At 43.3% G+C, this 25518-nt stretch overlaps 1 protein-coding gene across 3 annotated transcripts; it reads right to left on the bottom strand.

The window, feature by feature from the left end:
• Positions 1-4: 4 nt before the first annotated feature.
• Positions 5-25340, bottom strand: mrtfba (myocardin related transcription factor Ba). Of its 3 annotated transcripts, XM_020620360.1 has the most exons (18): positions 25178-25340; positions 22970-23057; positions 19612-19698; positions 15351-15597; positions 11004-11069; positions 10742-10797; positions 10534-10609; positions 9567-9728; positions 8976-9151; positions 8679-8822; positions 8325-8572; positions 7600-7765; positions 6001-7044; positions 5759-5881; positions 5503-5652; positions 5191-5319; positions 4929-4989; positions 5-4284 (listed from the first exon to the last, which is right to left on the bottom strand). In XM_020620360.1, the coding sequence occupies exons 4-18, from the start codon at positions 15511-15513 to the stop codon at positions 3773-3775; spliced, it is 3276 nt and encodes a 1091-aa protein (XP_020476016.1). In that variant the 5' UTR covers positions 15514-15597; positions 19612-19698; positions 22970-23057; positions 25178-25340; the 3' UTR covers positions 5-3772. The 3 variants fall into 3 exon arrangements, with proteins under 3 accessions (XP_020476016.1, XP_020476014.1, XP_020476015.1); XM_020620358.1 differs by lacking the exon at positions 22970-23057; XM_020620359.1 differs by lacking the exon at positions 22970-23057 and having other exon boundaries at positions 15351-15593.
• Positions 25341-25518: the final 178 nt, after the last annotated feature.

Genomic DNA, 25518 nt, shown 5'->3' with positions numbered 1-25518 from the left:
TAACTTGTGCAAAGGTGTTCACAGTACACCAAATTTTATTGACACAAAGGCATACAGTACTTATGTACATCTTTTTCAGTATTTACAAAATAGCCCATGGATGTTACACATGTATAAAAATATGCATTACATCTATATAAATATGTACACCGTGTGCAAAACATGGCATTCCAAACAAGAGGCATGGCGGAGACAGAGAGGAGACTACTACAATGACAAATGTAAATTAACCGGTGCGGGTGGAGAATCTTTGCACTAATTTTACCAGCCATCCTGTATCGAGTCCTCAGCTGAAAAATGCACAATAAACAGTGCAGGTGAATGAAGCCAACTAGGAGCAGGAGAGCTGAAGTTGGTATGTGAGCCTAAGCCAACAGCTCCTACTATGAACGTAGCTGATGGGAACACTAAAAGAACCTTAGGGGGTTCTTCAGGCTGCTTCCGCAAACCTCTAACAAAAGAGGATTATTCAAACAATACTCCACATAAGTACAGAGATATGAAGTGCTTTTGAACTTAGAAACTGTTCTATTACTACTGTGTGTAGTAAAGGCTCTTACTTTACAAAGATTACAAGGCAGGATCTGACATACAGTATAGTACATCAAGGGAGAGCAGCCATTAGTGCTTTTAGCCGTCCCTGTCTGGCCAGTCAGCTACAACTACCGATGGTAAGTGGTGTCACGTTGAGTGTAAATCATGTGGATTTACCGCAGCTGAGAGGTCTGTGTATAACCGATGTTAAAAAAAAACAACAACAACTCTGCAAACCAAAAATATACACATGAAACCTTTTACAGGTTTTATACAAGCACGGACATGATCAACTTTTCAAAAAGAAAAATAAATACAAAAAATGTGAGAAAAGTAAAAATTGTGACAATATGTTCCACTGCCATTTTGGCAACAAAATATGAAGACAGAAAAAAAAACAATATTAACTTATCTCTTCTAGGATAGGCAAATCAACTAGTGACGATGTAGGATTTAACATTTGCAGCAATACAAAAAAGTATATATAACTAGACCCGCAAGCTGGTATAGCAGGGTCTGAGCATCCGATACAACTGGGAACTAAAAGTGCACTGATCTGAGGCCAGCTCTGGGATTTAAACTGGCTGTTTAGCATTTCTGTTGGTAGGTGAAAGCAACAAAGAAAGCCCAGGAGCAGGTCTGTGCAGTACTTGCTATAACTGTTTCAGGTGGTCAAGTGTCTTGGTCTGATGTGATGATAAATGTGTAACTGCAGCAGTGAGAACGTCATGCTTCATCAACAAGGCAGTTGACATAAAGGGCTCTCGGTCATTTTGCTCAGATCTCCACATTACTGCTGATGTGCACAGCAGGTCAGCATTACACAGACAGAGAATACCAGGAAAAAAAAAAAAAAAATAGCCTCATTTACCGATAACCCTGAAGCGCCGACAGCTGCTAAGGAAAATGTGCCGTCGTGCCAAAACAGAAGAGAGGAAAACGCTTCTAGTGCCATGGATGAAATAACACAATAAAGTGGTTCCATTATATATGTAATTTCAAGAAACATGATTGATTCTAGAAAAATGTTTTATAAAAAAAAGCACTTATTTCAAAGTACCACAAAATTAATAATGTATCAATCCTCCAAAAAAAATACAATGACATTCTAGAGCAGTAACTCAACATTAAGGTCTGACAGGAAACAGCGACTGCAGTCCAGTAAAAAATAAAGAATTTATCACGGCTTTAAAAGGAACTAAGCCCTCTTCACTGACATCACACCTCAGAAACAGTCATCAGAAGCCATCAGAAGAGTAAAGTTATGTCAATTGGACAGCAAATAACTGGCTTTTAAAGATATTACAAAATGTTTCCAGACATCAGAGCTGTGAAAGCGCAAGGAACGGCATGAGATTAAACATGAATACAATCATGCACACAGAGACATACGTATACATGCAAAAGACAGGAGGACAAATCCACATGCACAAAGCAGCTCGCTTTCTTCTCACATACCCATGCGGTCACAAAAGTCACTTTGTCCACAGCCGCTGATGCGTCACAAGTCAGACGACCTCACCGGCCAGATATTACTTTAGAAAACCGATTCCTCCAAATGATGACTGGTTACTTGATAAGTAGGCTAGTAGATGAACTCGTGGCCTACAGGCAGTTCTGATCAGCTAGTGATGCAGCCATTTCCAACCCTGAAACACACACATACACAGAGTGCAGGGATACCGACATAAAGCTCATCTTCTCCATGGACATCTTTACCCCTTGATACAACTTGCGGCAAACGCCCCGGTTCACACCTACGTCGGTGTGCCTGCACATCTCAGACCGATATTTGTTCCCCTTCCACCGTTTCACATCAGTTTACTAGAAGAAGAAAAAAAGCTGCCAATGTTTTAAGTAAAATCCTATTTTTTGATCTTTTCAAAAGTACATTCAAAATAAGAGACTTGGACAACAGCTGCAGTGTCTCTGGAGCATTTGGCCACTTCATCATTGTGCTGCAATTATATTGATTACTTCATATGAACGATCCACGTTGGATATGCAGAGCTCACATTTCCTTGTTCTGAGGTGAACAGGGTGCGTTATCCAGTCTCTCCGATTCTTTAGTGCATAGCTCTCACATAGGTGGAGGTTCATCGTCAGTTTAATCGGTGTGACTGGAGGGGTTGCGGTAAGCCGGGAGATAACAGTCACAGCTGATACAACATATCAGATCAGTCAGCAAACACAGAATTTACAGTATGTAGTAGACTGGACCAGTGTGAACAAAGGCTTGCCCTCCTCTCATCTAGGAATCGCTTTAAACATATGGCTCACTGACTCACTGAGCACATCTGGCTTCAAATCATGAAGGGAACAGTTGAGTGCGACTGTCCAGCACCTCGCACAGGCTGAGGGGGGACTTCTCAAAGCACTTGGCTGACTGGATTAGTTGAAGTTTTCCCAGGTGAGGCGGTAGTGGCGATTACAGTATCCGAGACTGTGCCGACATTGTAAAGTCATCCCAGGCCGAGCCTCATGTGCAACTTTGCTGTGAATCTATTCTCCTTTCTGTCTTTTAATTAAAACCATATTTGATGGTCGTCTGTGTACTGTCATTTAGAGTGACACAGTTATTGTGTTGCAATCCAGACTTTTATAACCTGATATGGCACAGGGTGCTTCAGTAGAGCAAAGGCCTTCATATCAGACCACCTCCAGAAGTATTCAGGGACCCTTTCATATAATGAGCTACTGTGCAAAACAGCCAGTATTCTCTGATAGCCAGCCAGCCAAACCCGCAGTAGAAACGGCTACCTCAGCCATCAATGGTACTCGGGCTCCGAGACTGAAATTCAAGTTGTATTAGTGTGGTTTTAACGGCATTTACAAAACGGCCGCGCTAGTCGTCTTCCTTTGGCGCCATCACATTTTCTCTGTAAATCATCATTAAAAACACGACATCCGACACCGTTTAAAAACCCTTTCTCACTAACACTATGGGCGACCGCAGTCAGCTCGGTGATGATGTCATTCTGGCTGTTCGGCTGTGCAAACTCCTGCGTATATGAATCAGTGCGCTGCCTGTACAGCGGCTCCTACTGTGGAATGGGAGGAATATTACAGATGGTATGGATGGACTGTTAAAGACTGATAAAGACAGAAGTGCCACGACTGCTCCATCTTCTGCTTCCTAATGTAAAATGTTGAAACTCGGCCTCATAGTGACTCGTCGTCTTCTCTTCATCCGTCTATCGCTTGCTTCTGGCTCAGCATCTCATCCGGCACTGCTCCGTCAGTCCCAATGCAGCAGGTCATGTGTATCCAGGAAGTCTGCTGGCATCCCCAGTGGCGTGAGTGCCCCAGCGGGACCTGGCGGCATGGTGAGGTCCAGCCACTCCATATTGTCCAAAGCCGGGTCAGACAGGCCCATGTTGAGTGAGGATGGAGGTGAGGAGGAATCACAGAAAGACAGGTCTGATGTGTCCATGGGCGAGTAGGGCTGCTGATCCATCAGCTGGGCCTGCAGGTCCTCCATCAGGCCCGGTGTGCGCAGGTCTGATGTTGGCGGTGTTCCAGCCAGCGTCCCCTCCAGAAAGGCCTCCAGCTGATTATCTGTGGCCAGGGAGGAGAGGCTGAGCAGGCTGGGGTCGATGACAGGGCTAAAGGTGGGCAGAGGGGCCACCTGGATCTGTGGAGGTGGCCTGGAGAGGGCGGTGCTGACTGGCAGGGTGGTGATATTGGCTGTGACAGGGAGGGTCTTATTGAGAGGCGCTGGGGGGCCCTGCTGGATAAATGGTGCGATTTCTGGAGGAGGGGTAAAAAGGAGAAGAATAAAAACATGGACTGGTATTGAAGCTCAACCAACAGATTCCTCTTTAGACTGGTCCTGACAATGAGCGCTGGATCACAATGGGGCAAGAAAACTACAATTACCATAAAGTACAATTAAACTGCCTTAAATACTATTTAATACTTTAATCTCTTTCATTACTTTTAGTTCACCATTTCCTCATTTACTGTGTAGACCTCTCTGCTCGCTTGGAAACTACTCTTCACACACTCCTAGTTGCAATACATGGTGGTCAGGTGTTATCACTGTATCACGGTATCATATTTTTTTAATCAAATCTTAATTTCTCTTTGTTCAAATCAGTAGAGTTAGTCCACATTTTTCCACACACTCCCCTGGCAAATCGCTGGACTACATGTTGCTGTGGTTGAGGAGGAGCCTCAGTTATACTGGCAACACAAATACTGTATCTAAAAGGCTGTCATGAGCTATAGTCAGTCCAGCTCTGTTTACATAAGAGGTCAACTGAAAACACTGCTTCCTACACTTGGTTCCAAAAAGAATATTGGTCCACTGTGAAAGGTTGCAGCTGCTTCTTCAGCATTTCCATAGCTCATACTATACAGAACATTCAGGGCTGTGCTGTGCACCAACTGACCTCCGCTCTTTATGAGAATGTCAAACAAGTCGTCCATTTGCTGGCTAGTTGCCGTGGGAACCTGGAAAGATAGTGAAGTTAACAGAGTTGAGGGTGGCAACAAAAACTGAAGCAATTTCTCAAGGCTGAAAAATTTAAATCTATTTTTGTGCCTTCTGTATTCTGAAGGATACAGAGGCTGAAATCTGTTGGGAAAATGTACGGCACGGTTTGAGTTTTGTGTAGTGGAGCCTGTGTGTCTGGTGTGTCTGGCGCATCTAACCTGTGAAGCGTTGTTGACGTGCAGGGTGCGGCTCTGTTTGACTGCCTCCTCATAGCCAGGAGGCTCTCTTGTCTTGAGAGGTTGAGTAATAGTAGGCTGGAGGATAAAGGTTGGCTGGGGTGAGGGAGACTGGGAGAATGAGAGAGAGAGAGAGAGAGAGAGAGAGAGAGAGAGAGAGCAGAAGAAATAAGAACTGACCTGTGTGACAACCACTGCAGGGTGAGAAAAGTTCAAATAAAACAGTAAATCCTCTCAAAACGTATCCACCGAGTTACACAGACTGAACCTGACCAGCAGTAACAACTCTGATACCTTATTAAGGGGTCCGTTGGAGATGCGGTGACTAGGGGAAGTCCGTGGAGAGACCCTGTTGTCTGGGGAGCTTCTCAGGAAACATGGGGGGTTCATCTCAGTTCTAGTCTGGTTGTCCAAACTGGGGGTATTATTGCACATAGGTAGAGTCTGTCGAGACAACAGAGTCTGCTGTCATTATATCATTTATCAAGGTCTTGACATCATCACAGCAAAAAGAAGACAGAGATATCAGATTTACCCCCCTCTGACTCACCTGTAGTAATGGGTTTTGCTTAGCTAACTGCTGGCTGGGTGCCATCTCCATCTTAGTGCTCTGCAGCTGAGGAATGGAGGCCCGGACCAGGCCGGGATTAGAGACCGTGGCCTGAAGAACAGGCTGACATGAGGGAAAAGCGTCAAGTGTTTGGTCTCACAAGACAACTACACATCCAGCTGTCAAACACCATCCTGCCATCGTTAAAACTAAGGTGCGACTCTACCTTTTTGAAATCTTACCTGCAGACTGACAGAGGGGCTTGGAAGCTGGATTGCAGTAGTTTTGTTAGGTAGGGAGACTGGGAGGAGGATCTGAGTTCCTGCCTGGCCAGCTGTGGTTAGCAGGGTCTGAGGCTGAGCCAGCATCTGGGAGACTCCACCTGGGTGGCTGATGAAGAACTGCTGCAGGCTGGGAGCTACAGGTTGGGACTGGGGCTGGGTCTGGAGTTTGGGACTTCTCTGTGACTGGGGGAGTAGCTGCGGGCTGGTGGTTACTTGGGGCTGGGCTTGGGGCTGGATCTGGGTGATGAGCTGAGTTTGGGTTTGGGTCTGGAGCTGGAGCGGCTTTCCAGAAGAAATGGTCACATCCTCTAACTTCACCACAGCTGGCAGGGGGCTTGTGAAGGCCCGGGGGCCCTGCACGGAGTTAGGGATGGTAGTGGATGAACAGTTTGACAGGACTGTACCCTCCATTTTTACTACATTTGAGTTCAGGACAGTAGGAACAGGATTCATGGAAGGTATAGATGTGAGTTTGGGAGATACAGAGGAAGAGTCAGCAGTGCCACCACCCTGGCCTCTCTTCTCTACCTCTAGCTGCATCTTCAGCTCTTCCACTAATCTCTGCTCCTGCTCCAGCTTCCTCATCAACTCTTCTATCTGCCGTTCCTTCTCATGGAGCCTCCTGTCCTTTTCCTCTGGGACTTGAAAAGATGGGAGAGATGCTGAGCCAGAGCTCACCATCTGAGCTTCAGAAAGAGCCTCACACATGCCCACATCCTGCTGGAGGCTGGAGGAATCAGTGGGAATGGGTGAAACTGGAGGAGTGGAGCTCATGTTCTCTGGAGCCACCTGCTGGACTGGGATTACTATGGCAGAGGTGGCAGTAGTAGTAGTGGTGACTTCCATGGGAAGGGAGGAGAGGGTTGTAGTGGAAGGAGGGATGGTGGTAGGAGCAGAGGTGCTGGGGCTGTCTTGGAAAGGCTTAAGTCTTTCTATCAGATCAGTCTTTGTTCCTGACACAGGGAGGCCACGCAGCTTTAGCTCCAGTTTTAACTCAGCCACCTACAAAGATATAAGTATGATCAGGTCAGCCTTTTAGATTCATGCTAGAGAAAGAAACAGAACATTTTAAAAGAGAACAGTTTCATATGTTTGGAAAAACATGCTTGTTTGCTGAGAATTACATGTTTCTGTTTGTTAAATATGTAGTTACAGCTAGTAGACAGCTTGCAGCATATAGACCGGAAACTAGGGGCTAGGTCGGGGCTAACTGATTAACATATTGTGCACAATCTGTTAAAAACATACTTTTAAAAACTACATTTTAAAAAAAAATATTTTGAATGCAAGTCAAACAACAAAAACACTGATAAAACTGAACAAACTTCCTAAAGACAAAACCTTGTAAAATCTTATATAGGGTTCTCAGATTTCTATAAACACATTCTTGTACTGGCTCTGTAATATCTAGATACTGTTTGGATTTATCAGCTGTGCAGGCTTATGAAGCCAGAAGGCTCATTCCCCCTTCACTCTATAATTATTACAACTGCTGGGGCATGCTGTTCCAAGCTGCAAGGGTGAAGAGCTTGCTTGTACAAGCGGGTTTTCAAATACCTTCATCTCCTCCAGGTTGGCAGGCAAGACTCCTGGCTTGCGGTGTGACAGCGAGTTGTTTGGTCGAGCCGCAGCTGGAGGGGGAGGGGGAGGCGCAGTGGGCAGTGATACCACGATGGAGGTCGGCAGGCTACTGGCAGTGCTGCTCTGACCCTCTGCCACAGGTCTACGGAGAGAATCGGACACAAAAATGAGGTCATTGTTACTGGAGGAAATGGTTTACACTACTTCTGTATCACATCAATGAGAAACAGAAACGGAGGAAGAAGAGGTGGAAGAGAGGGGAGGTGGACAAAATATTTATTGCAGAGATAACTGGGAAGAGAGAAACAGAGGAAACAAAGAGAGGAAGTCTGTTCCCAGTTTAACATCCATCCTGTGCCCTGCACCTCACAAAGCCAGTTAACCAAACCACAGCACATCTGCCAGGCCACCACTGAGGGGGCATTCATGAAAAACAGCAGCTAGTGACATAATATCCTGTTAGTTAATAATATGATTAGACATGGTAGCTGTTATTGGAAAACTAGCTAATGGTCCTCTGGGTTGTTAAAAACAATATTTGGCTTGCTTGCAGATAGAGTTATGGAGACGAGCCCGAGCGGATAAAAGAAAAGCTAAGCTAAGGCTAAAAAAGTGTGTATATAAATAACACGATACAATTATTTTTTCTTATGTGGGAAGTGGGAGTCATGGGTTGTAGCAGTAATGTTTTATATACATACTTGAGTGGTGCTGGTAATATAGCCTGGTAGTTGTAGTGCTGCTGTTGCTGGCTGAGGATCTGTAGCTGGAGGAACAGCTGCTGCTGCTGCAGTAGTCGGGCATAGGAAGAATCCATGGGTGCTTCACTGGCCTCCTGCTTCTGATCTGGGGGAACATACTGGTGGTACTTGAGCTTCTTCACCCTGGGCTTTGACTCTTTGCCCTTCTTACTGCGACTCTTCTCTGCAGGCACCTTCTGCTGGCTTTGCTATTGTGGGAGGAAGTGTGAACAATTCTTAACATATGGTTTGTTCATCAGCAGTCACATAAAAATAGTGGTATTTCATTTAGATGTGGAAAAGAGTGCCCCCTACTTTCACCAGTGTTGGGCCTGGTTTTGAAGGAGCAGCAGGAGGTACTGGCTGAGCAGGAGACGTCTCTGGACAACTGACAGGAGGCTCAATGGTAGAGATCACTTTCACAAAGTCTGTTGTTGCTTGTGTAGCAACAGGGAGGGCCTGAATACAGATTTAAAAACACATTCTGATCTGCAACACAAACACTAACTTCTCACAAATACTGTAAAGTCCAGTATCAATTTTATAAAGTTAGAATAAACACTGAGGGAATGCTGGGCAGGCATACACACTGGCACTTATTCTCCATCTGACCTGCAGCATAGTACTGGGGAGTGGTGGGAGTGCCAGGGCAAGAGAGGGCGTCTCTGGCAGTCTGTTCTCTCCTGGTGAGGGGACAGAACACTGAGACTCCTGGCTGGCTGGCTGCTCTGGGGACAGGGCATCACCACTGTCTTCATCCAACACCCTGTGATAATTCACCTGGCCCACTGACAGACAAACGAATACACACAAAGAGGTAAAGCCTGTATATCCACTCACTGCATTTCTTTCTCTCCAGTTCCCTTTATTATGGTTGTACAAACAAAGATAGTTTCTGACAATCTCCATTAAGGCAGAAATGCATTAAAAGAACTGTCTAAGACAGTAGCTCCCAGTTGTTTGTTTTCCAGACGTACCCCCCACAGCCCTGCCAGACAACCCCTTCGTCACCACCACCAGTATATTGTTGTCAATTTTTCATAGAGTTGAACTAGTTGGTTTGGTCAAGCTCCTCTTCATTTTGCAGTGAAAGAAGCTACCATTTATATAATCTATTTAATTAACCATTTCAAACAGTTTATCCATAACTGTTAGTTAACTTTGTCAACTGTTAATCTCGTGCTTTTTTCCCCTGCATCTCACCAATGATGGCCTGTTTAAGGCTGGAATCCACTGGCAGGATGTTCTTCTCCACCAGCTCCATTGGGCCGGGCCTCTGGGCAATCTTCTCGTTCAGGTTGTCGGCCAGCCGGGCCCTCTTGAGCTTCATCTGGGTGGCCTGTAGGGAGGGCTCTGCTCCAGTTTCTGAGAGATGAGACAAATAAGATGACACATGTATAGGGTTTTCCATCTTAAGAACCTACTGAAGCATATGACGCTGAGTAACAGGTTCTGTGCTCGTTTCCACTACGGTGCGCCCGCTTTGGAGGTGTGTTCTGGGACCTAAATTTTGGCACCCCTCAGGAGGCAGTACTAAAAATAATGTACCAGAAAAGCGGGGGTGGGATGGGGGGTTGGCGTGCAGAGCAGTCATCAGTGAATGGTTAAATGTCTGCGTCTTCATACCTCAAGCATTAGCATTACAAGCACAGTGCGTAAACACACAGTTGACTGTGTGTGTGTGAGAGGTGCAGCCCCTGCTCTAAACAGAGACCTACAGAGAGAAAATACAGTGGAAAAACAAAACAGGATGATCTGCATCAACCCTGGAGGCTATGCTTGGTGATGGTTAAGAGAAGTGTGGAGAATACCGCTCGTTAGGTTCTGACAGTGGAAACGCAGCAATACTACAGTACAGATCATACAAATCAAGATGTCTTGATACGGTAATGTCAGCTAAAAGATTTCAGCTAAAATGTTTGTCTGCATCATATCAAGTGCCTATTTAAATCCTGTGATAGTGCAAATGAGTAACATTTTAAAAGGCTTCCTTCAGTATTAAATGTTCTAAAGTGGTAGCTGTGTTCGTGCTAGCACAGCTAAATAAATACAGAAGGAAATGCCTTATTCTATTAGGCCAGTCCTTCTATCCCAATATATTAACAGTGGACAAGGAAACACCACATAAAACAATGGGCGTATGTAGTGCTAACTAGACAATCAACAGTACCTTGCAGGATATGCATCCTGACCAGCTCCGCTCTCTCTGGACGACTACGGATCTTGTGCTTCAGGAAATTCTCAGTCTAAAGACAAAAATGAACACAGATCAATCAGTAAATTGTCAGTTTGTTCATGTCCACTGAGCACAGTCCAGTGCATTTTCTGTGCTTCTCAAGTTCAGATGTAATGCTTTATTTCCCAGCATAGTGTCTTACCCTGGCTCTCTCCAAGCTGCGGATCTGCCCATGGAAAGCGGCTGGGCTCTTGAGAGCTGCAAAATAGCATTTTCATCAATGCACGAGTCTAAGCACAATTCTGACCAATGATGTGATCCAAATAAAAAAAAAAAAATTGAGCAAACATGTTCATTATTACAGCTGTCAGTAGGAACCAGGCTCCTAGTTTGATATCATTCACCCACTTGCACCACATGCACATTTCGGTGAGTGACGGATGACTGATGGTGCCGATACTCACGTGGCATGATGCCCTGGTCCGCCAGCTGCTCTCTGGTTCGCCTTTGCTGAAGCCTCAACTGCAGCACTGAAGGGAAAAGACAAACACAATCTTATAAACAAAAAAATAAAGCATTTGGTCTGTAATGTTAAGTAGAAATGACAGAGGAAAACCATGAGCAGAAGAACAAGAGGGAGGCAGGAAGAAGAAGAAATAGATGAGTTAGTACACAAAAAGAAAATGGGATGACGATGTGAAACTGAGGAAGTAACCGTATACTGACCTCTACCCACCCCCATTGCCTAACTCATATCCTACTCTCTAGTCATTAGGCTGACTTAAAGAAATAATAACAGTCATGATAATGAAATGACACCAGCTATTCATATACTGACATTAAAAGCCAGCAAAAGTCTAACTCAAGTCCAAAGTTCTGAGAGCAATCGAGTCCAACTTCAGTCCCCAGTAGCTGCTGAAGGGGTTTGGTTGGCAGGATGGCGCTTCATATTTTTTCCTCCTCTAAGCCCAACATTGCACCAGGGTATGAAATATCCCAGGCTGGTATTATGAGCTCACAAGCATGCTGCTTTAAGGTTTGCACAACTGCTACTCAAAACTAAAAATGGTACAAAGTGATCACAAGAGGCAAAAACAAACATCCGCCACCAAAATACAATATACATACGATTTCATTTATTCCACCTCTTTACTACCATGTATTAACATGGTGGGTATTGATGCGATTCTCAAACCGGTGCCTCCCATAACTGATGTTCTCTTAACGCTCGACACCTCCACAACTCAGCCGGCAGCAACATTAACCTACTTGAGCAATCCCATCACAATAACAGACAGAAGAGGTGTGCTCACCCGCCCTCGCTCTGAACCTATTGCAGCACTTGCAGAGTGCCTCCACCTCCATCGTCCTATGGTCCCAGTCTATAAAACAGTCCCAACTATGTGATTTAAGCTATTTAGCTGCAACTTGACAGCATTTTCACTAAAGCCCAAGATATGCTGCTTATAGTCATAATGTCTCAACTCTAGTGAAACATGATCAACACTTCTAAGAATTTTTCTGTCCCTCCCCAACTTATTTTTTGTTTCAAGGCTGCAACCCCTGCCTCCCCCTCTACTCAGACTTCCCTCTTTCACTCATACAGTTGGGGATTAGTTACTTTCTAGCTGTATATGATCCAAGCACAGTCAGACAGAGGGCTACTACACTGGTTCCTTGTAACTACGGAGGAACAGTTAAGTATCTGACTCAGCACTGACATGTAAATATGCAATGATTAAGGGCACCAATGACGGCATCTTAAAGCTAAAAGGGCGAGCTTGTGGCATCAAGTACTTTTTATCAATTGGATGTGATTTTACGACTAGGCTTACAACAGACAAAAGAGTTACAATACATTAAGTAAAACATGTAGCTATGTACATAATGAACACTGACCATGAGAACAGACACTTCTCCATTCACAGGAAGAGAAGTGTCTAAACTTAGGGAAATACAATCTCTTGGTCAGTCAGGAAACATCTGGCCTCAACAACTTTGAACTTTCATTACTGTCACAGATATGCTGAGGTGGTATGCGTAAGTTGACTGTACCCATATGTCCCTGAGTAAGACACTTACTTGGTGACTTGGTACATATAGATGTCATAAATCTTTACATACTTTGCGTGAAAAAACTGTGACCATAACATGATGAAAGTACAATTGCTCCAACTTAGAGAAATGCAAGACAGATTGGCTCCTGTTTATACACTAACAGAGAACTTTTGTTAGTTAGGTGAGTAGGGGTTATGCATCCCTGAAACAGATGAGCAACTCTGACCCCAGTGGACTCAGTAAACAGCTGGAGAAGGTATGCAATGGGGACATGTTTGTTCAAGGTGATTCATATGGACTTCCAGTCTGTGGCATTGTCCTGAACACCTCCAGGAAATACTGCTCAGCCTGACACTCACATGTTGACCTGCGACCTCAGCAGGCTGAGGGGAGATGGGAATGACATGACCAAACTGTTCATTTGTACAGACACACAGTCGGACGATTAGGGGTTTAAATCCACATGCTCACATGCACATTTAGGTTCTACTTTTTTTTAGGTTAGTAAGACTATTCCAAAATTATCACACTGTCACTGTAAAATAACTGCAGATATGTGGTGGTAACATGACTTTATCCAGACCCGTCTGAAATATGCTTTAACAAGGGATGTATCCCCTGTTATATAGGCTACTGAGACTTAGAAAGAGGAGCATTACAGTGTATAATGGTGCAGTGGTCAGCACTGTTGTCTCCCAGTCAGAAGAAGAGTGGTTCATAACCCACAAGGGTGCATGCCGATTCCATTTTTTTGTTTTTTAAGCACATGCGCACACACACACAATTTATACTTCATTGTGAGGACATTCATTGACATAATACACTCCCTAGCCACTGACCCCAACATTAACCATCAGAACTAAATGCCTAATTCTAACCTGAACACTAAAACCAAGTCTTAACCCTCAAAAAGGTGTTTTGGAAAGTGAGGACCGGCCAAAATATCCCCACTTTCTCTCACATCCTCACTATCCTAACCTAAAACCAAGTCATCGCTCTGAAATCCCCACAATTTGACTGTGTAAACAGATTTACATTCCCACAACATAAGTAATACCAGGCCACATGCTTGGCGAGTCCATGGAGGAAACCGAGGCTTGAACAAAAGCGTGTGTGTGTGTTTGTTTCATGTGCTGCCAATAATGCCATCTAGAGGTACTGTGCATGTAAAACTGGTTCAACAACCCAAAGAATTATTAATTCACATTTCCAAGCACCGCAGTCAATCATCTTATGCTATCTTTTGTTTCTAGCCTTGCATCCTTGGCAAACTGTCAATAACCTTTGTGATTTCATTTTAGAGGCTGCCTCTTATGGCCAGGCTCTTGTTCCATGTCACAACAAACTCTGGCCTGAGTCTTGACAGAGCACTGCTCCTCTTCTCCCTCCAGACTTTCTGAGCTGCTGCCTTGTGCCCCACATAACTAAAATGGTCGTAGACACTCAGACCTGTCATGATGGCTGACAGATTAACACCTACACCTGCAGGTTAAAACCCAGATGAGAGAAGGAACTCTGTGATTGGCAATGCACTGGGGAAGGCTCACAGGGTGCAAAGTATTAGGTGTGTGCTCTCACTGGAGGGGAAATGACAAAAATGATGAGTGGGCGCTACTACTGCTGACATTCCACTGAGATTCTCCACTGTAAGGATGTTTTACTTCACTCTCTGTGTTTGATCCAGTCTGAGACTGCTCTGGCTACACACCCTGCATTTGTTGACTGTATCAGACAAAGATTTTCAGGGCCTGGTGATAAATATCGTGGTGACTGAATTAAGCTGATCTCCCTAAGCCATGTAAGCCATGATTAGGAACTGGCAAACAAGAGCATATCTAACCCGCTCCTAAAGCTGAGTAATGGCGTAGCCATCCATCAGGGTCTTATAGTCAGTCCCATGCGCCTGCCAAAACAAAACCAATATTGTGATGGTGATGACAACCCAGCAAGCAGACTGGTCAGTACCATCGGGAGAATTTCATTTGTGCACTGAAAACAAAAAGCCGTTTCAAGTTTCAGGAGTTGAGGACTGACTTTTATGGTTCATTTTGAACATATTACTTGATTCAGGGAGTATGTGCAATAATAAGCATTTAACACTAAACTGGGTTGCCATGTTAGAGGAGATGCAACAAAGACAAAGATCATGTTGTTATTACATATAGTGGGGGAAATATGTTTTCAACACATCAACATTTGTTTATTAAACATAATTCCAGTACATGAAATTAAGACAGGTCAATAGTATGAGTAATCAATAACGCAACATAGCTAGAAATGATAGAAATCGTAAGGTGGAAGAAGTATCACTCCACCATCAACTGGCCATATGAAGAGCTCCTCGCAAGATTTCTGACTGGGCAGAAGGAATTTAGTCAGAAGAGTCGCCCAACATCCAAGGACCACTCCACAGGAGCAGCAGGGGTGTAACGACCCCGCAAATCCAGTTTGGTTCAGATCTCTGGTTTTTTTGTTTTGTTTTTGGGGTGATGCACGTGTTATTTATGAAATGAAAAATGAGTTTTGTGAAATTAATAATGTAATGAGAGCTCAAAGGCAGCAGTAGGTGCAGGTTAGGGTTTTGGGAGGGAGTCATGGTTTTTGTACCTTATCTCGGTTTCCAGTTTCTGATCAGAATCGTTACACCCATAACAGGACATATTTTTTGGCAGACAGAGGTGACTTTCCATCCTCATTAATGAGCCTTCTGTCCAGGTATTTCATGTCAGGCCTGTAGAGCAGCATGGACTCACCATTTTTGCGTTCATTGAGTGGAGGCAGACTCTGTGTGGGCTGCAGCGACAGCTCCTCCATCTCATGGGTCACCGCCTCGCTCTGGGGACTAGGCACCAGCAGACCCAACATCCCACAATCCCCTTCTGCTCCTAGCTGCCCCTGGGAAGCCTGTGGTTCCATCCTGCCTCAGGAGGGGAATTGGGGGGGTCCCAGGCAAGCAACGGGGTTATGGGTCGCTGTCCCTTTGTTATGTCTCGCTGCTACCTGTGTGGATACAAAGCAAGAAGAGGGAACAAGGAGTTGGAAGAAAAACATAAGACTGCTCTACTTCTCTTGCTGTACAACTTAAGAGGGATATTCTGTGGGCTCTTCAGAAACACCAGCGTCCTGTTGGTATGACTACTTCACCCAACTGCTGAAATGCTAAGAGTGGCAGTTCACGTCAACCGTCTGGAAGCCCAACTTATTCATTAAATGAGCTGGGTTGGCCATTACACTGACTAATCACTTCAAACTGCTGCTCATGAGAAACAGCGCCAGTTTGTGCATGAATGTCCTCTCTGTTCACACAGGCTTCATAATCTGGAACATGACATTGCTGTGGTGGTTTCAAACCAAAGGAACGGAAACATTTCAGGGGAGGAAAACAAACACTTTAGTATCCATGGCCTCCTAAGTGTGTCTTAGCCAGCAGATGACAGACTGCACAGTCTGAACATGTATGATATTTACCGCTCTCCAGCAGTACCCACATCTATCTATTTCAGGACATAAGCACTTTATACCGACCATAGTGATGTGTAGCTTTTGGCTGTGAACCCCTATGTTCAAATGGCTGCCATTATCTCTCCCTGTAGGTCCTTAAAGTACCAATGGCAATAGATGATCCAGGGAGTCTATGGGATGTAATCGACCACATTTTGCTTCAGCACATCTGAACATTGCCCATTCTGGTTACGGAATGCTGATGCTCAGTAATACCATCCAAACACAAGAAATTGTAAGGCCATTGCTTCACCATCTCCTGTTCTGCTTTTTCCCACCACTAAAGGTTTTATATGATCATAACTTAATAAAAATGAAAAGTTTAGTCAAACACATACACAGCATGTGTATGTAATGCTGAGACTTTTCAGCAGACATTTTCAGCTTTATTGAGCTGCACCAAAACTGATTTGCACCATATTTTCACATGCATCCTTTGTGTCCCAATCACAGCAGTTTAGAATAGGGTAACATAATTGGGAGTGTTAAAATATGGATTTGTGCCCCTTTTTTCCATCATAATTTCACTTGTTTTTAATACATTAATTAATTTTAAATAAAATACTAATAATAAATGTTCTTAAACAAACAAACAAAAAAATCCCTAGCCAGACCATTAACACGGGTCACAAATAAATAAATAAAGCTTCAAGACTTGTCATAAATATACCTAAAAAGAAATATATGTAGTAAAAAGTTAAGCAATCACATGAAAATGAGCTCGGTGAGGCATTTCATTAAAAAAGCAACCTAATGGCACTGCACTAACTGAAAAATACTAATATGAATATAAAAATGCAGCCTCTGCTGATCATATTAAAACATGTTCTGATGTCTAATTTTCCATTAGGAAATGTAAACCTCCTCATCATATATAGCATGTTCTGCTATATATGACTAGTAGGCTTTTCCCAGGTTATATTTACCTAAATCTATTGCAGGACCTAATAAATAACATGAGCACAATTAATCAATTGTGAATATGATTTTCTGGTTATTTCAACATTCACATTAGATACAGTGAGGAACAGAAGTATTTGAACACCCTGCGATTTTGCAAGTTCTCCCACTTAGAAATCATGGAGGGGTCTGAAATTCACATTGTAGATTCATTCCCACTCTGAGAGACAGAATTAAAAAAAAAATTCAGGAAATCACATTGTATGATTTTTAAAGAATTTATTTGTCCTGCACTGCTGGACATAAGTATTTGAACACCTGAGAAACAGCAAGAATTCTGGCTGTCAAAGACCTGTTACTGTGCCTTGAAAACGTCCACCTCTACTCCACTCATTAATCTAAATTAGTAGCACCTGTCTGAGCTCTTTAAAGACACCTGTCCACCCCACAGTCAGTCAGACGCCAACTACTACCATGGGCAAGACCAAAGAGCTGTCAAAAGACACCAGAGACAAAATTGTGGACCTCCACAAGGCTGGAAAGGGCTACGGGGCAATTGCCAAGCAGCTTGGTGAAAACAGATCAACTGTTGGAGCAATTGTTAGAAAATGGAAGAGGCTAAAGACGACTGTCAGTCTCCCTCGGACTGGGGCGCCATGCAAGATCTCACCTCGTGGGGTATCACTGATGATAAGAAAGGTGAGGAATCAGCCCAGAACGATAGGGAGGAGCTGGTCAATGACATGAAGAGAGCTGGGACCACAGTTTCAAAGGTCACTGTCAGTAGAACACTACGCCGTCATGGTTTCAAATCATGCATTGCACAGAAGGTTCCCCCTGCTCAAGTCATCACATGTCCAGGCCCGTCTGAAGTTTGCCAAAGACCATCTGGATGATCCATTCTGTCTCTCAGAGTGGGAATGAACCTACAATATGAATTCCAGACCCCTCCATGATTTCCAAGTGGGAGAACTTGCAAAATCGCAGGGTGTTCAAATACTTCCGTTCCTCACTGTACCTTACTTTCTAAGACTTTGTGCTGTGAAGTAAACAATAGTATCTGTTATCTGCTGTGCATGTGACATTTTGGGAGTGTGCATTTAACTCAAGTATTAACATGGTATTCGGTTTCAGTTCATTTAGCATTTACTGGAAATCTGAACGGCTGCCATGTCGAATCTGGCCACCGCTGTAAAAATTCACCCGCTGCTCTAAACTTGGCTCCTCACCCACAGACATTTTCTGGCCCCTTAATGATGATCAAGGGGCAAAAAACGTCATGTTTCAGACATAATTGAGGCCTTGATGTTTAGCCTCAGTGGTTTTCTGTGACTGAACTTCAGTAACAGATCTCCACTAACAGAATGTTCATTCATTTGACTTGTAGCATGTAAGCACTTCCTACAGTTTACAATCAAACAATGCATCCTGTTCTGTGAGGCTTTATGATACGTGAATTTTCTAGGCTACATCAAAACCGTTTTACCAAGGACTCTAAATGTATTGACCATGGTCAGGTGCTATTTGTTTCTCTCAGGTTGGCTTTCAGTGAGAGAAGGAGGTTGTGTGGCAATGAAATTCAACATGAGCCAGCTAGTTCCTTGATTTCACTCTTTGCTTCACAATCATTTTTCATCCCCTCACTTTCTCCAATGGTGGGTTCACACATACGGATTCTGCTACTTTGCATCCATGTGTGTGAATGCACCATAACAAAGAGATGGAATATGAATTATTATGACTGGACTAATTCCCATTTAAGCATATGGCCCCTAATGCAGAACTAATACAGTATCTTTTGCTAAATGATGTTGGTATATGCGCTCCACATTTTGACTGGAATCAAATAATGACAGGTTTACAAAAAACTGCACAAATACAGAGGAGAAATTATATATAAAAAAGAAATACAAATATATTAAGCCCCTTGCAGACATGTGGTTGTGAATTTTCAGGCTACATGTAGCTGTGTAGCAGTTGCTTTTTGGCACTGTGTGACGTTTCTGGCAACGCTTTGTTCAGGACCTAGCCAGGTACAGCCACAACGCTCATGTGATATCCACCATCACATGAGGCAGATAAAAAGCAACACAGGTTACTTTTTATTCTTGCTAGTAATTGTTCATCCTCCATGCAGAGGAAGGACAGTTCTCTGATGTCCATATCGGATCAATTTGCAGCCTTTCTGCTTTACCTCAGAATGCTAAGGAGTGAATGAAGCGAGGCAGCGGTGTTAGTGAGACAAACAATACAGTGAATCAGAGAAAATGTTGTGCATTATGCTGTAGCGCTGTCTCATCTTGAACGTGCCCTTATGGGCAGACATGTAGCCAGTTAGAATGTAACTGGTCTGGCCAGGTAAAATTTCCCCTAACAACTTTTCTGGCTAAGTGACTCAGTGCTTTGTTCAGACATCACCTAGACATGAAATAGCTGGCAAATTCCTGGCTTGGGATGCATATCTGAAAGGGGCTTCAAAGAGTGAATAGCAATCTCCTAGATCAAATTGTGTGTGCCATGCCATACATGGATGAGAGGCTACTACATCTATGGGAAGGCAAACCATACTGTTAATGAATCAATGAAAAACAGTCATTCTGAGTGCATTCCTACCAGTAGTAGCAGAGGACAGCAGGGATGGAGGAGAGAGAAGTCTGTGCTGGTTGCTGTACACAGTCACACTAAGCCATGGAGTCAAACCTGGGAGGAGAAAGAAACAAGCAAACATTACAAATCATAAATGCATCACTATAAAACAACAAGAAGTGCTGCGCCAGGAGGTATTTCTTTTATTTTTGGTGACATTAGAAATATCCAGCTCTCACTGCTATGATGTCTCTGTTTATCCCAAACAAATAACCACCACTGAATTACTACCACTGAACAATTCTACCAAGTAAAAATAAAGTGAAAGATGCTCTGCTATTTTAGAGCAGGCACTGAAAAATAATCCAACAAAGAGGGGTACATTTTTAAAGGTAAAAAACTGGAGAGAAACAACTACCTGATGCTAATGAGATACTATGCTTTTAAGTTTAAAGTGCATCAAAAAATAATACTGTGAAAACAGGTACACACGCACACACACACACACACAGCTCAGACAGCACCAGATAGTGATGATGCTTGAAAAGCTGTGTTTAGAAATAAGAACAGAATAAAATAGGTGACTATCATGTAAAGATGCTTGAGAGAAGAAATAAGAACAGAATAAAATAGGTGAGTATCATGTAAAGATGCTTGAGAAAAAAAAAACAAGCCCACTCTCAAGGATGCAACAAGGTCTGAAAACAGATATTCACTGGTTGCTTGGAAAACTTGCAATGGTCTCTGTGACAATGGAAGTGGATCCTAGATGTTGAAACAATAGATACTCTTGGTACTGATGACTATAAAGGCTCACACTGCTGTCTGAGGGAGATGCACTCAGAATAAGAATCATCGACCACACACTCAGATGCTCTCAGGACATGTACTTAGTATACAAAGCATATACTCATGTATCAATTTACTGGCACTCTCATGCTATACAGTATGCCTGATATTAGCCAGATTGTATAATGTTACAGCATCATAAAAACTGTTCAAAATTGCAATGACTTTTTAATTCTTTGCTAATTTACAGCTTTTAAAAGATTTCAGTCATTAATTCTTCATTTACACAAAGATGCCTTAGTTTCAACAGGAGCGGTTTGTGGCTATGATTTTCTGAAGCCATTACAAAACATTTTCACTTGCAATGCATTGATTCCTCTGGGAATACAAGTCTTAGAGGGATGAATGCTGAGTTCTTGCACAGTTTAGGCATGAAAATAAAAATAAAAAAAATAACTCGCATACTAACATTAAAAAAGTGTGTATTAGCTGAAAAGGTAAAAAAGCAAAACCAACATCTGTCAGTGTGCAGATTTGATGGGAGACTGAGGCATTACAGCAGACTGAGCACCACATGCTGTGTATGTCTATATATTGGGGACAAAGTGAAAATGAGGAATGATGGTGGGTGAACCAGTGAGAGAGGAAGAGGGCTGTGAAAGAGAGAGGAAGAAACAAACAACTGTCATGGCTGACGAGGCGCTGTGGGATAAACTACATCAAAAAGCAGATCCAGATCTGCCCTCGATTGGTCTTTTAATGGCGGGGGGAACAAATTCCATGTGCTTCCTCAAAGGGTAGTGAACTCATACTATACAAAGAAACACAAGTAAACACGCTAGAGTCAAACGGGGGCTCAGAAATGAAGGGGCACTGGCTATTCATGTTGAGGCGCAGCAATACAGTCTTTCTTCTGCACACAGGTTTAAACCAATAAATGATCAGTCAACCCAGTAAAAAGCTCACAAGTGATGTATTTTTCTGCCACTGGGTGGTATTAGACATTTTAAACAAGGCACAGGTAGGGTCAAAGCAGAAGCCCACACTTATGCCAATCGTCAAGAATGTACTGAGTAATAACAGCCATATTAACAAATGTACCCATCCCATCCCTGTTGGCACACAGCCTTGTTTGTTGCTAAATGAGTTGCCAAGTAACAACCTGTCATTTGGTCGGCTCAACATGTCATTAAGACAAACGATGTTGAAGAAAAAAAGTGATGAAGAAAGCCATCACTGCTGAAAAAACTAACAACCATCCATTACTGTGAAAAGGGTCGCAGGGGGTGGGGCTGGAGCCAATCCCAGCTGACATTGGGCGGGGGTACGATCAACATTGCATGTCTTTAGACTGTGAGAGGAAGCCAAAAGTACATGTAGAGAACCCACGCAGACACAGGGGAGAACATGCAAACTCCACACAGAAAGTCACAGGCTTGACTGAGGATTGAGCCCGTAGCCTTTCTGCTGTGAGGCGACAGCGCTAAACACTACTCCACCATGCTGCCCAAAACTTTAACAACACTACCAAAAACAAAGCCTTGAAAGTACAAGAACCCCACTAGACACTCAACAGACTGTCAAACGCAGGAGCCCCATGCTCTCACTGGAAGAGCTATAAATACATCCTCCCAACAGGACCAACCTGAGATATTTTACACAGAGGATGGTGGTGGTCTGAAGCTATTTCTCTATATTTGCTCAATGCAACACTATACCATTAACTGTGGACTTTCTGATTAACTTAAAACACTGACTCCACATTTAATCTGTATTATTATATGCACAGCACTACAAGATCACAGTTCAACTGGGTTATCATTTGAGTCCACATTTCTGCTGTATTATGATGGTATCTGGGTGTGACTGCCCCCCTGAAGCTGTTCTTTTGTCTCTCACATGCAATGCACATGCAATAATGTTTTACTGGGAGTGTCTGTCGTTATGCGAGTTAGTTATTGTGTGTCAAATTTAAAACTGTACATACAGACGAACAAAATATTTCCAATCATGTTTTCAGCAAAACAAGCTGAATAGCTTTGCAGCCATTCAGAGAAGTCACCACTTCCCAGGGTCTGCCTACTGACAAGATGGGGTCATGGGTCAGCATTACTACACATAGGCCTGGCTGTGAGGACTTCTAGTGATAAAGTACCCAGAGGTATTCACATACACACATATTCACTCAACTGACAGCATGAGATAACTGAAATCCACAAACAGTTAAAGAGGTCTGGTTTCTATTAAGAACATTAACCACTGACAAACGCCACGAAACACTGATACTGCACCAACAGTAATAAAAAAAAACCCAAAACCTAGATATATGATGCCCTGGATGGCTGAGAACCATCTTAGAAAAATCCTACTGACGAAAAACTAAGAAAATGCATTCTGAGAGACATACATTATTATAAATACTTTGGTGATTGCTAATGTTGCTATTATCATGCACTGTAAGCCATCAAACACAAACAGAAAACGCATACAAGCACACAAACACCTAAGTTTGCGGTTTTTTGGGACCGCTTCTTGTCCAAAGTAAAAGCCAGCTTTTATCCCGAGATAAGAGAGAAATGATGTCACTGTGGCTCACTCGCAGGAATCAGCGTCCTGCTCTGTTCCCAGAGACACACGTCGTTTCCTTCCTGGTTGCCCTTGTTGACTTTTGCTGAAAAGATCCTCTAAAAACAGAACAAATAGACTGGTCAAGCAAAAGGGGGAAAAAAGACCAATAGTCCATACCTAGCCAAACTTCAACAGCCTTAATGTGAAATGACACAAGTTGTAGACTGCTGCCTGCGCTGAAGTGTTAAGTACTGTAGGCTTGTCATGTAAAGTAGTTTCCAAGACATGAATTCAAATCTGAAAAACACACCCAGGGCGGCACGCATGTGTGCAGGTTTTCTGTGGGTAAATAACTATAGCATGTCAATACTAAGAAGTCATGCAGCTCAGTCTGAGTCTGATTTGGCACAATCACTGCAAGGGGAAAGCAGTCCAGTATTACCACATTCTACATTTGTGGATGAAGACCAATCACTATAAAAATCTGGCTTTTCTCCACCATTGTAAGAGAGGTAGCTCTACTCCTGACACAATATCCTCTGCAGGTGAGTGTATTGTCTGAAATGCGTACACTTGTAGTGAGAGCTATGCAGCTGTACACAGGAGGACTGCTGTAGAGACACCAAACATGTTGCCACTGTACAGGACATGTACTGTGTATATATATGTTGGTTACTAGAAAAAGCCATGAAAGAAGTGGTTGGATCAGGGTTTCCACAGACCAATGAACCAATATCAACCAAGAGCCATTGAAAAACCACTTTTCAATTTTTTAGAGGCACATGCTACATCTGTGGACTGGACACAACTGCAGCATGCAGCTTGCTTAAGCCAAATGAATGAAGGGATATTGTACTCACCCAATTAGGACTTTTTTTTTTTAAATAATGTCTGAAAAAGGACATGGACGTGGTTATCTTATATTTGCGCGTTCATCATGAAAGAGTAAGCCTGTTTATAGTGAGTCTTTCAGTCAGTCCTAGAAGTGTTTCATTGATCCAGTTTTACCAGCAGGAGCTTCTGAAGGCTGGTAGAAAATGTTTTGCAGCCACAGAAGAAATCGATTCATCACATCTGAAAAACAAATTCATAGCATCTCCCACTATCTTTACTGCATATGTGAACCAGGGAGAACATCTGTCAAACAGCCAAGAATTATGGCTGTCACTGAAGATGCGCTAAAAAAAAAAACAACAGAGAAAGTGATTCTGAGAGAAAGATGAGTGAGATGGCAGAGACTCGCTACAGTAACTCACTGAGCTACTGAGACAGTGCCAAATTCATGCACTATATGTCCTGTTTTGTGATATCTTCAACTTCTTTTAACCTGCCACAAAGAGAGACATGAAAATCCTATTCTAAAGTGATCCGAGCTCACAGGCTTACTGTAAACTGATACTGCATTGGAAGGTTGACATTGGTAAAACACAAAGGGATGCATGGCTCAAAGCCTTGGGATTATTTTGCATTCCAACCATATGCACGATGTTTAAGTCAACACTGGCAATTCACACTGTTCAGCGACAGACTGTGACTGGATAGGGCCGCCTCTGAAATCACCACATCCTGTCTGGTATCCCTCAGACCACGACCTGTCTGGAATTGCTGCAACGATACCTAATTTTCCTCGTTTCAATCGACTGGAAACCAATAAGATAAAAATCATCGAGTTTGCTTAAGTGAAAGGGGCCTAATTACACAGCATGCGTGGTTATGTTACTTAAGTACCAGGACTGCCAACTCACAGTGATAGTGAATGTCATCTCTTAGCAGTCAGACAGTATACGGGCTAAAGAATAAATAGGTGGAACCGCACACAAACACCACACTCACAAATAACAAAGCTTAATACTACAAAGACAGAGAAGTATTACTGAGTGACATGGCAGCCGGCTCCACCACAGCTAATGTTATCGCAGTGGAGGAGGGGTGGGTGTGGGATAAGCTAACGTTGACTAGTTACTTCAAATCTGACAGGTGAGTGAGTTATAGAATCATTAAAAAAATGACAAGGCACTTCCGTAGTCATCTTTTCTAGGACTAAAATACATAAATTACAATCAAATACTCGTCGTCTAAGCCTTGCTGTCCTACCCAGCCCAGTCTGCAGACCCTGTCTGCTCATCTCGGGAACGCATCAACAACCTCCTTACATTTTGGCTAGTTAGCTCGGCTTAGCTAACACGGACTAACATGCTAAAAACAAGACAGCGCCGCCCCGGCTTTGTAGTCTTACCGAATTGTGGAAACTTGAAAGTCAAATCTGTCCGAACCCTGGTTCACAATGAAATGTGCATAAAGATCCGTGAAACTCTCTTACATATATTATCTTTTTCGTCTAGCTGTGAGACTGAAGTTTATTTCACTGAGTAAAATGGCTGCGACTGGATCTAGGTTCGGATGTGGAGTGACGTAATGACGTTGTTGGACAGGAAGCATTTGGGAAGAGTGGCTAGGGCAGGGATTGTGGTCAGGGTTTATGGACTAGGTACTATGAAACAAACATGACCCCTGTTTCTACTGTCAAATACACTATGAAACCCTTTTTGAGAAGCTTTTCTCCCAGAGGGCCAAATA

Source organism: Monopterus albus, unplaced genomic scaffold (assembly GCF_001952655.1).
Source record: "Monopterus albus unplaced genomic scaffold, M_albus_1.0 scaffold236.1, whole genome shotgun sequence".
In the NCBI taxonomy this organism is placed as follows: Eukaryota; Metazoa; Chordata; class Actinopteri; order Synbranchiformes; family Synbranchidae; genus Monopterus; species Monopterus albus.
Note: the sequence above shows the minus strand (reverse complement) of the source record. Positions and strands in the feature narration are given on the sequence as shown.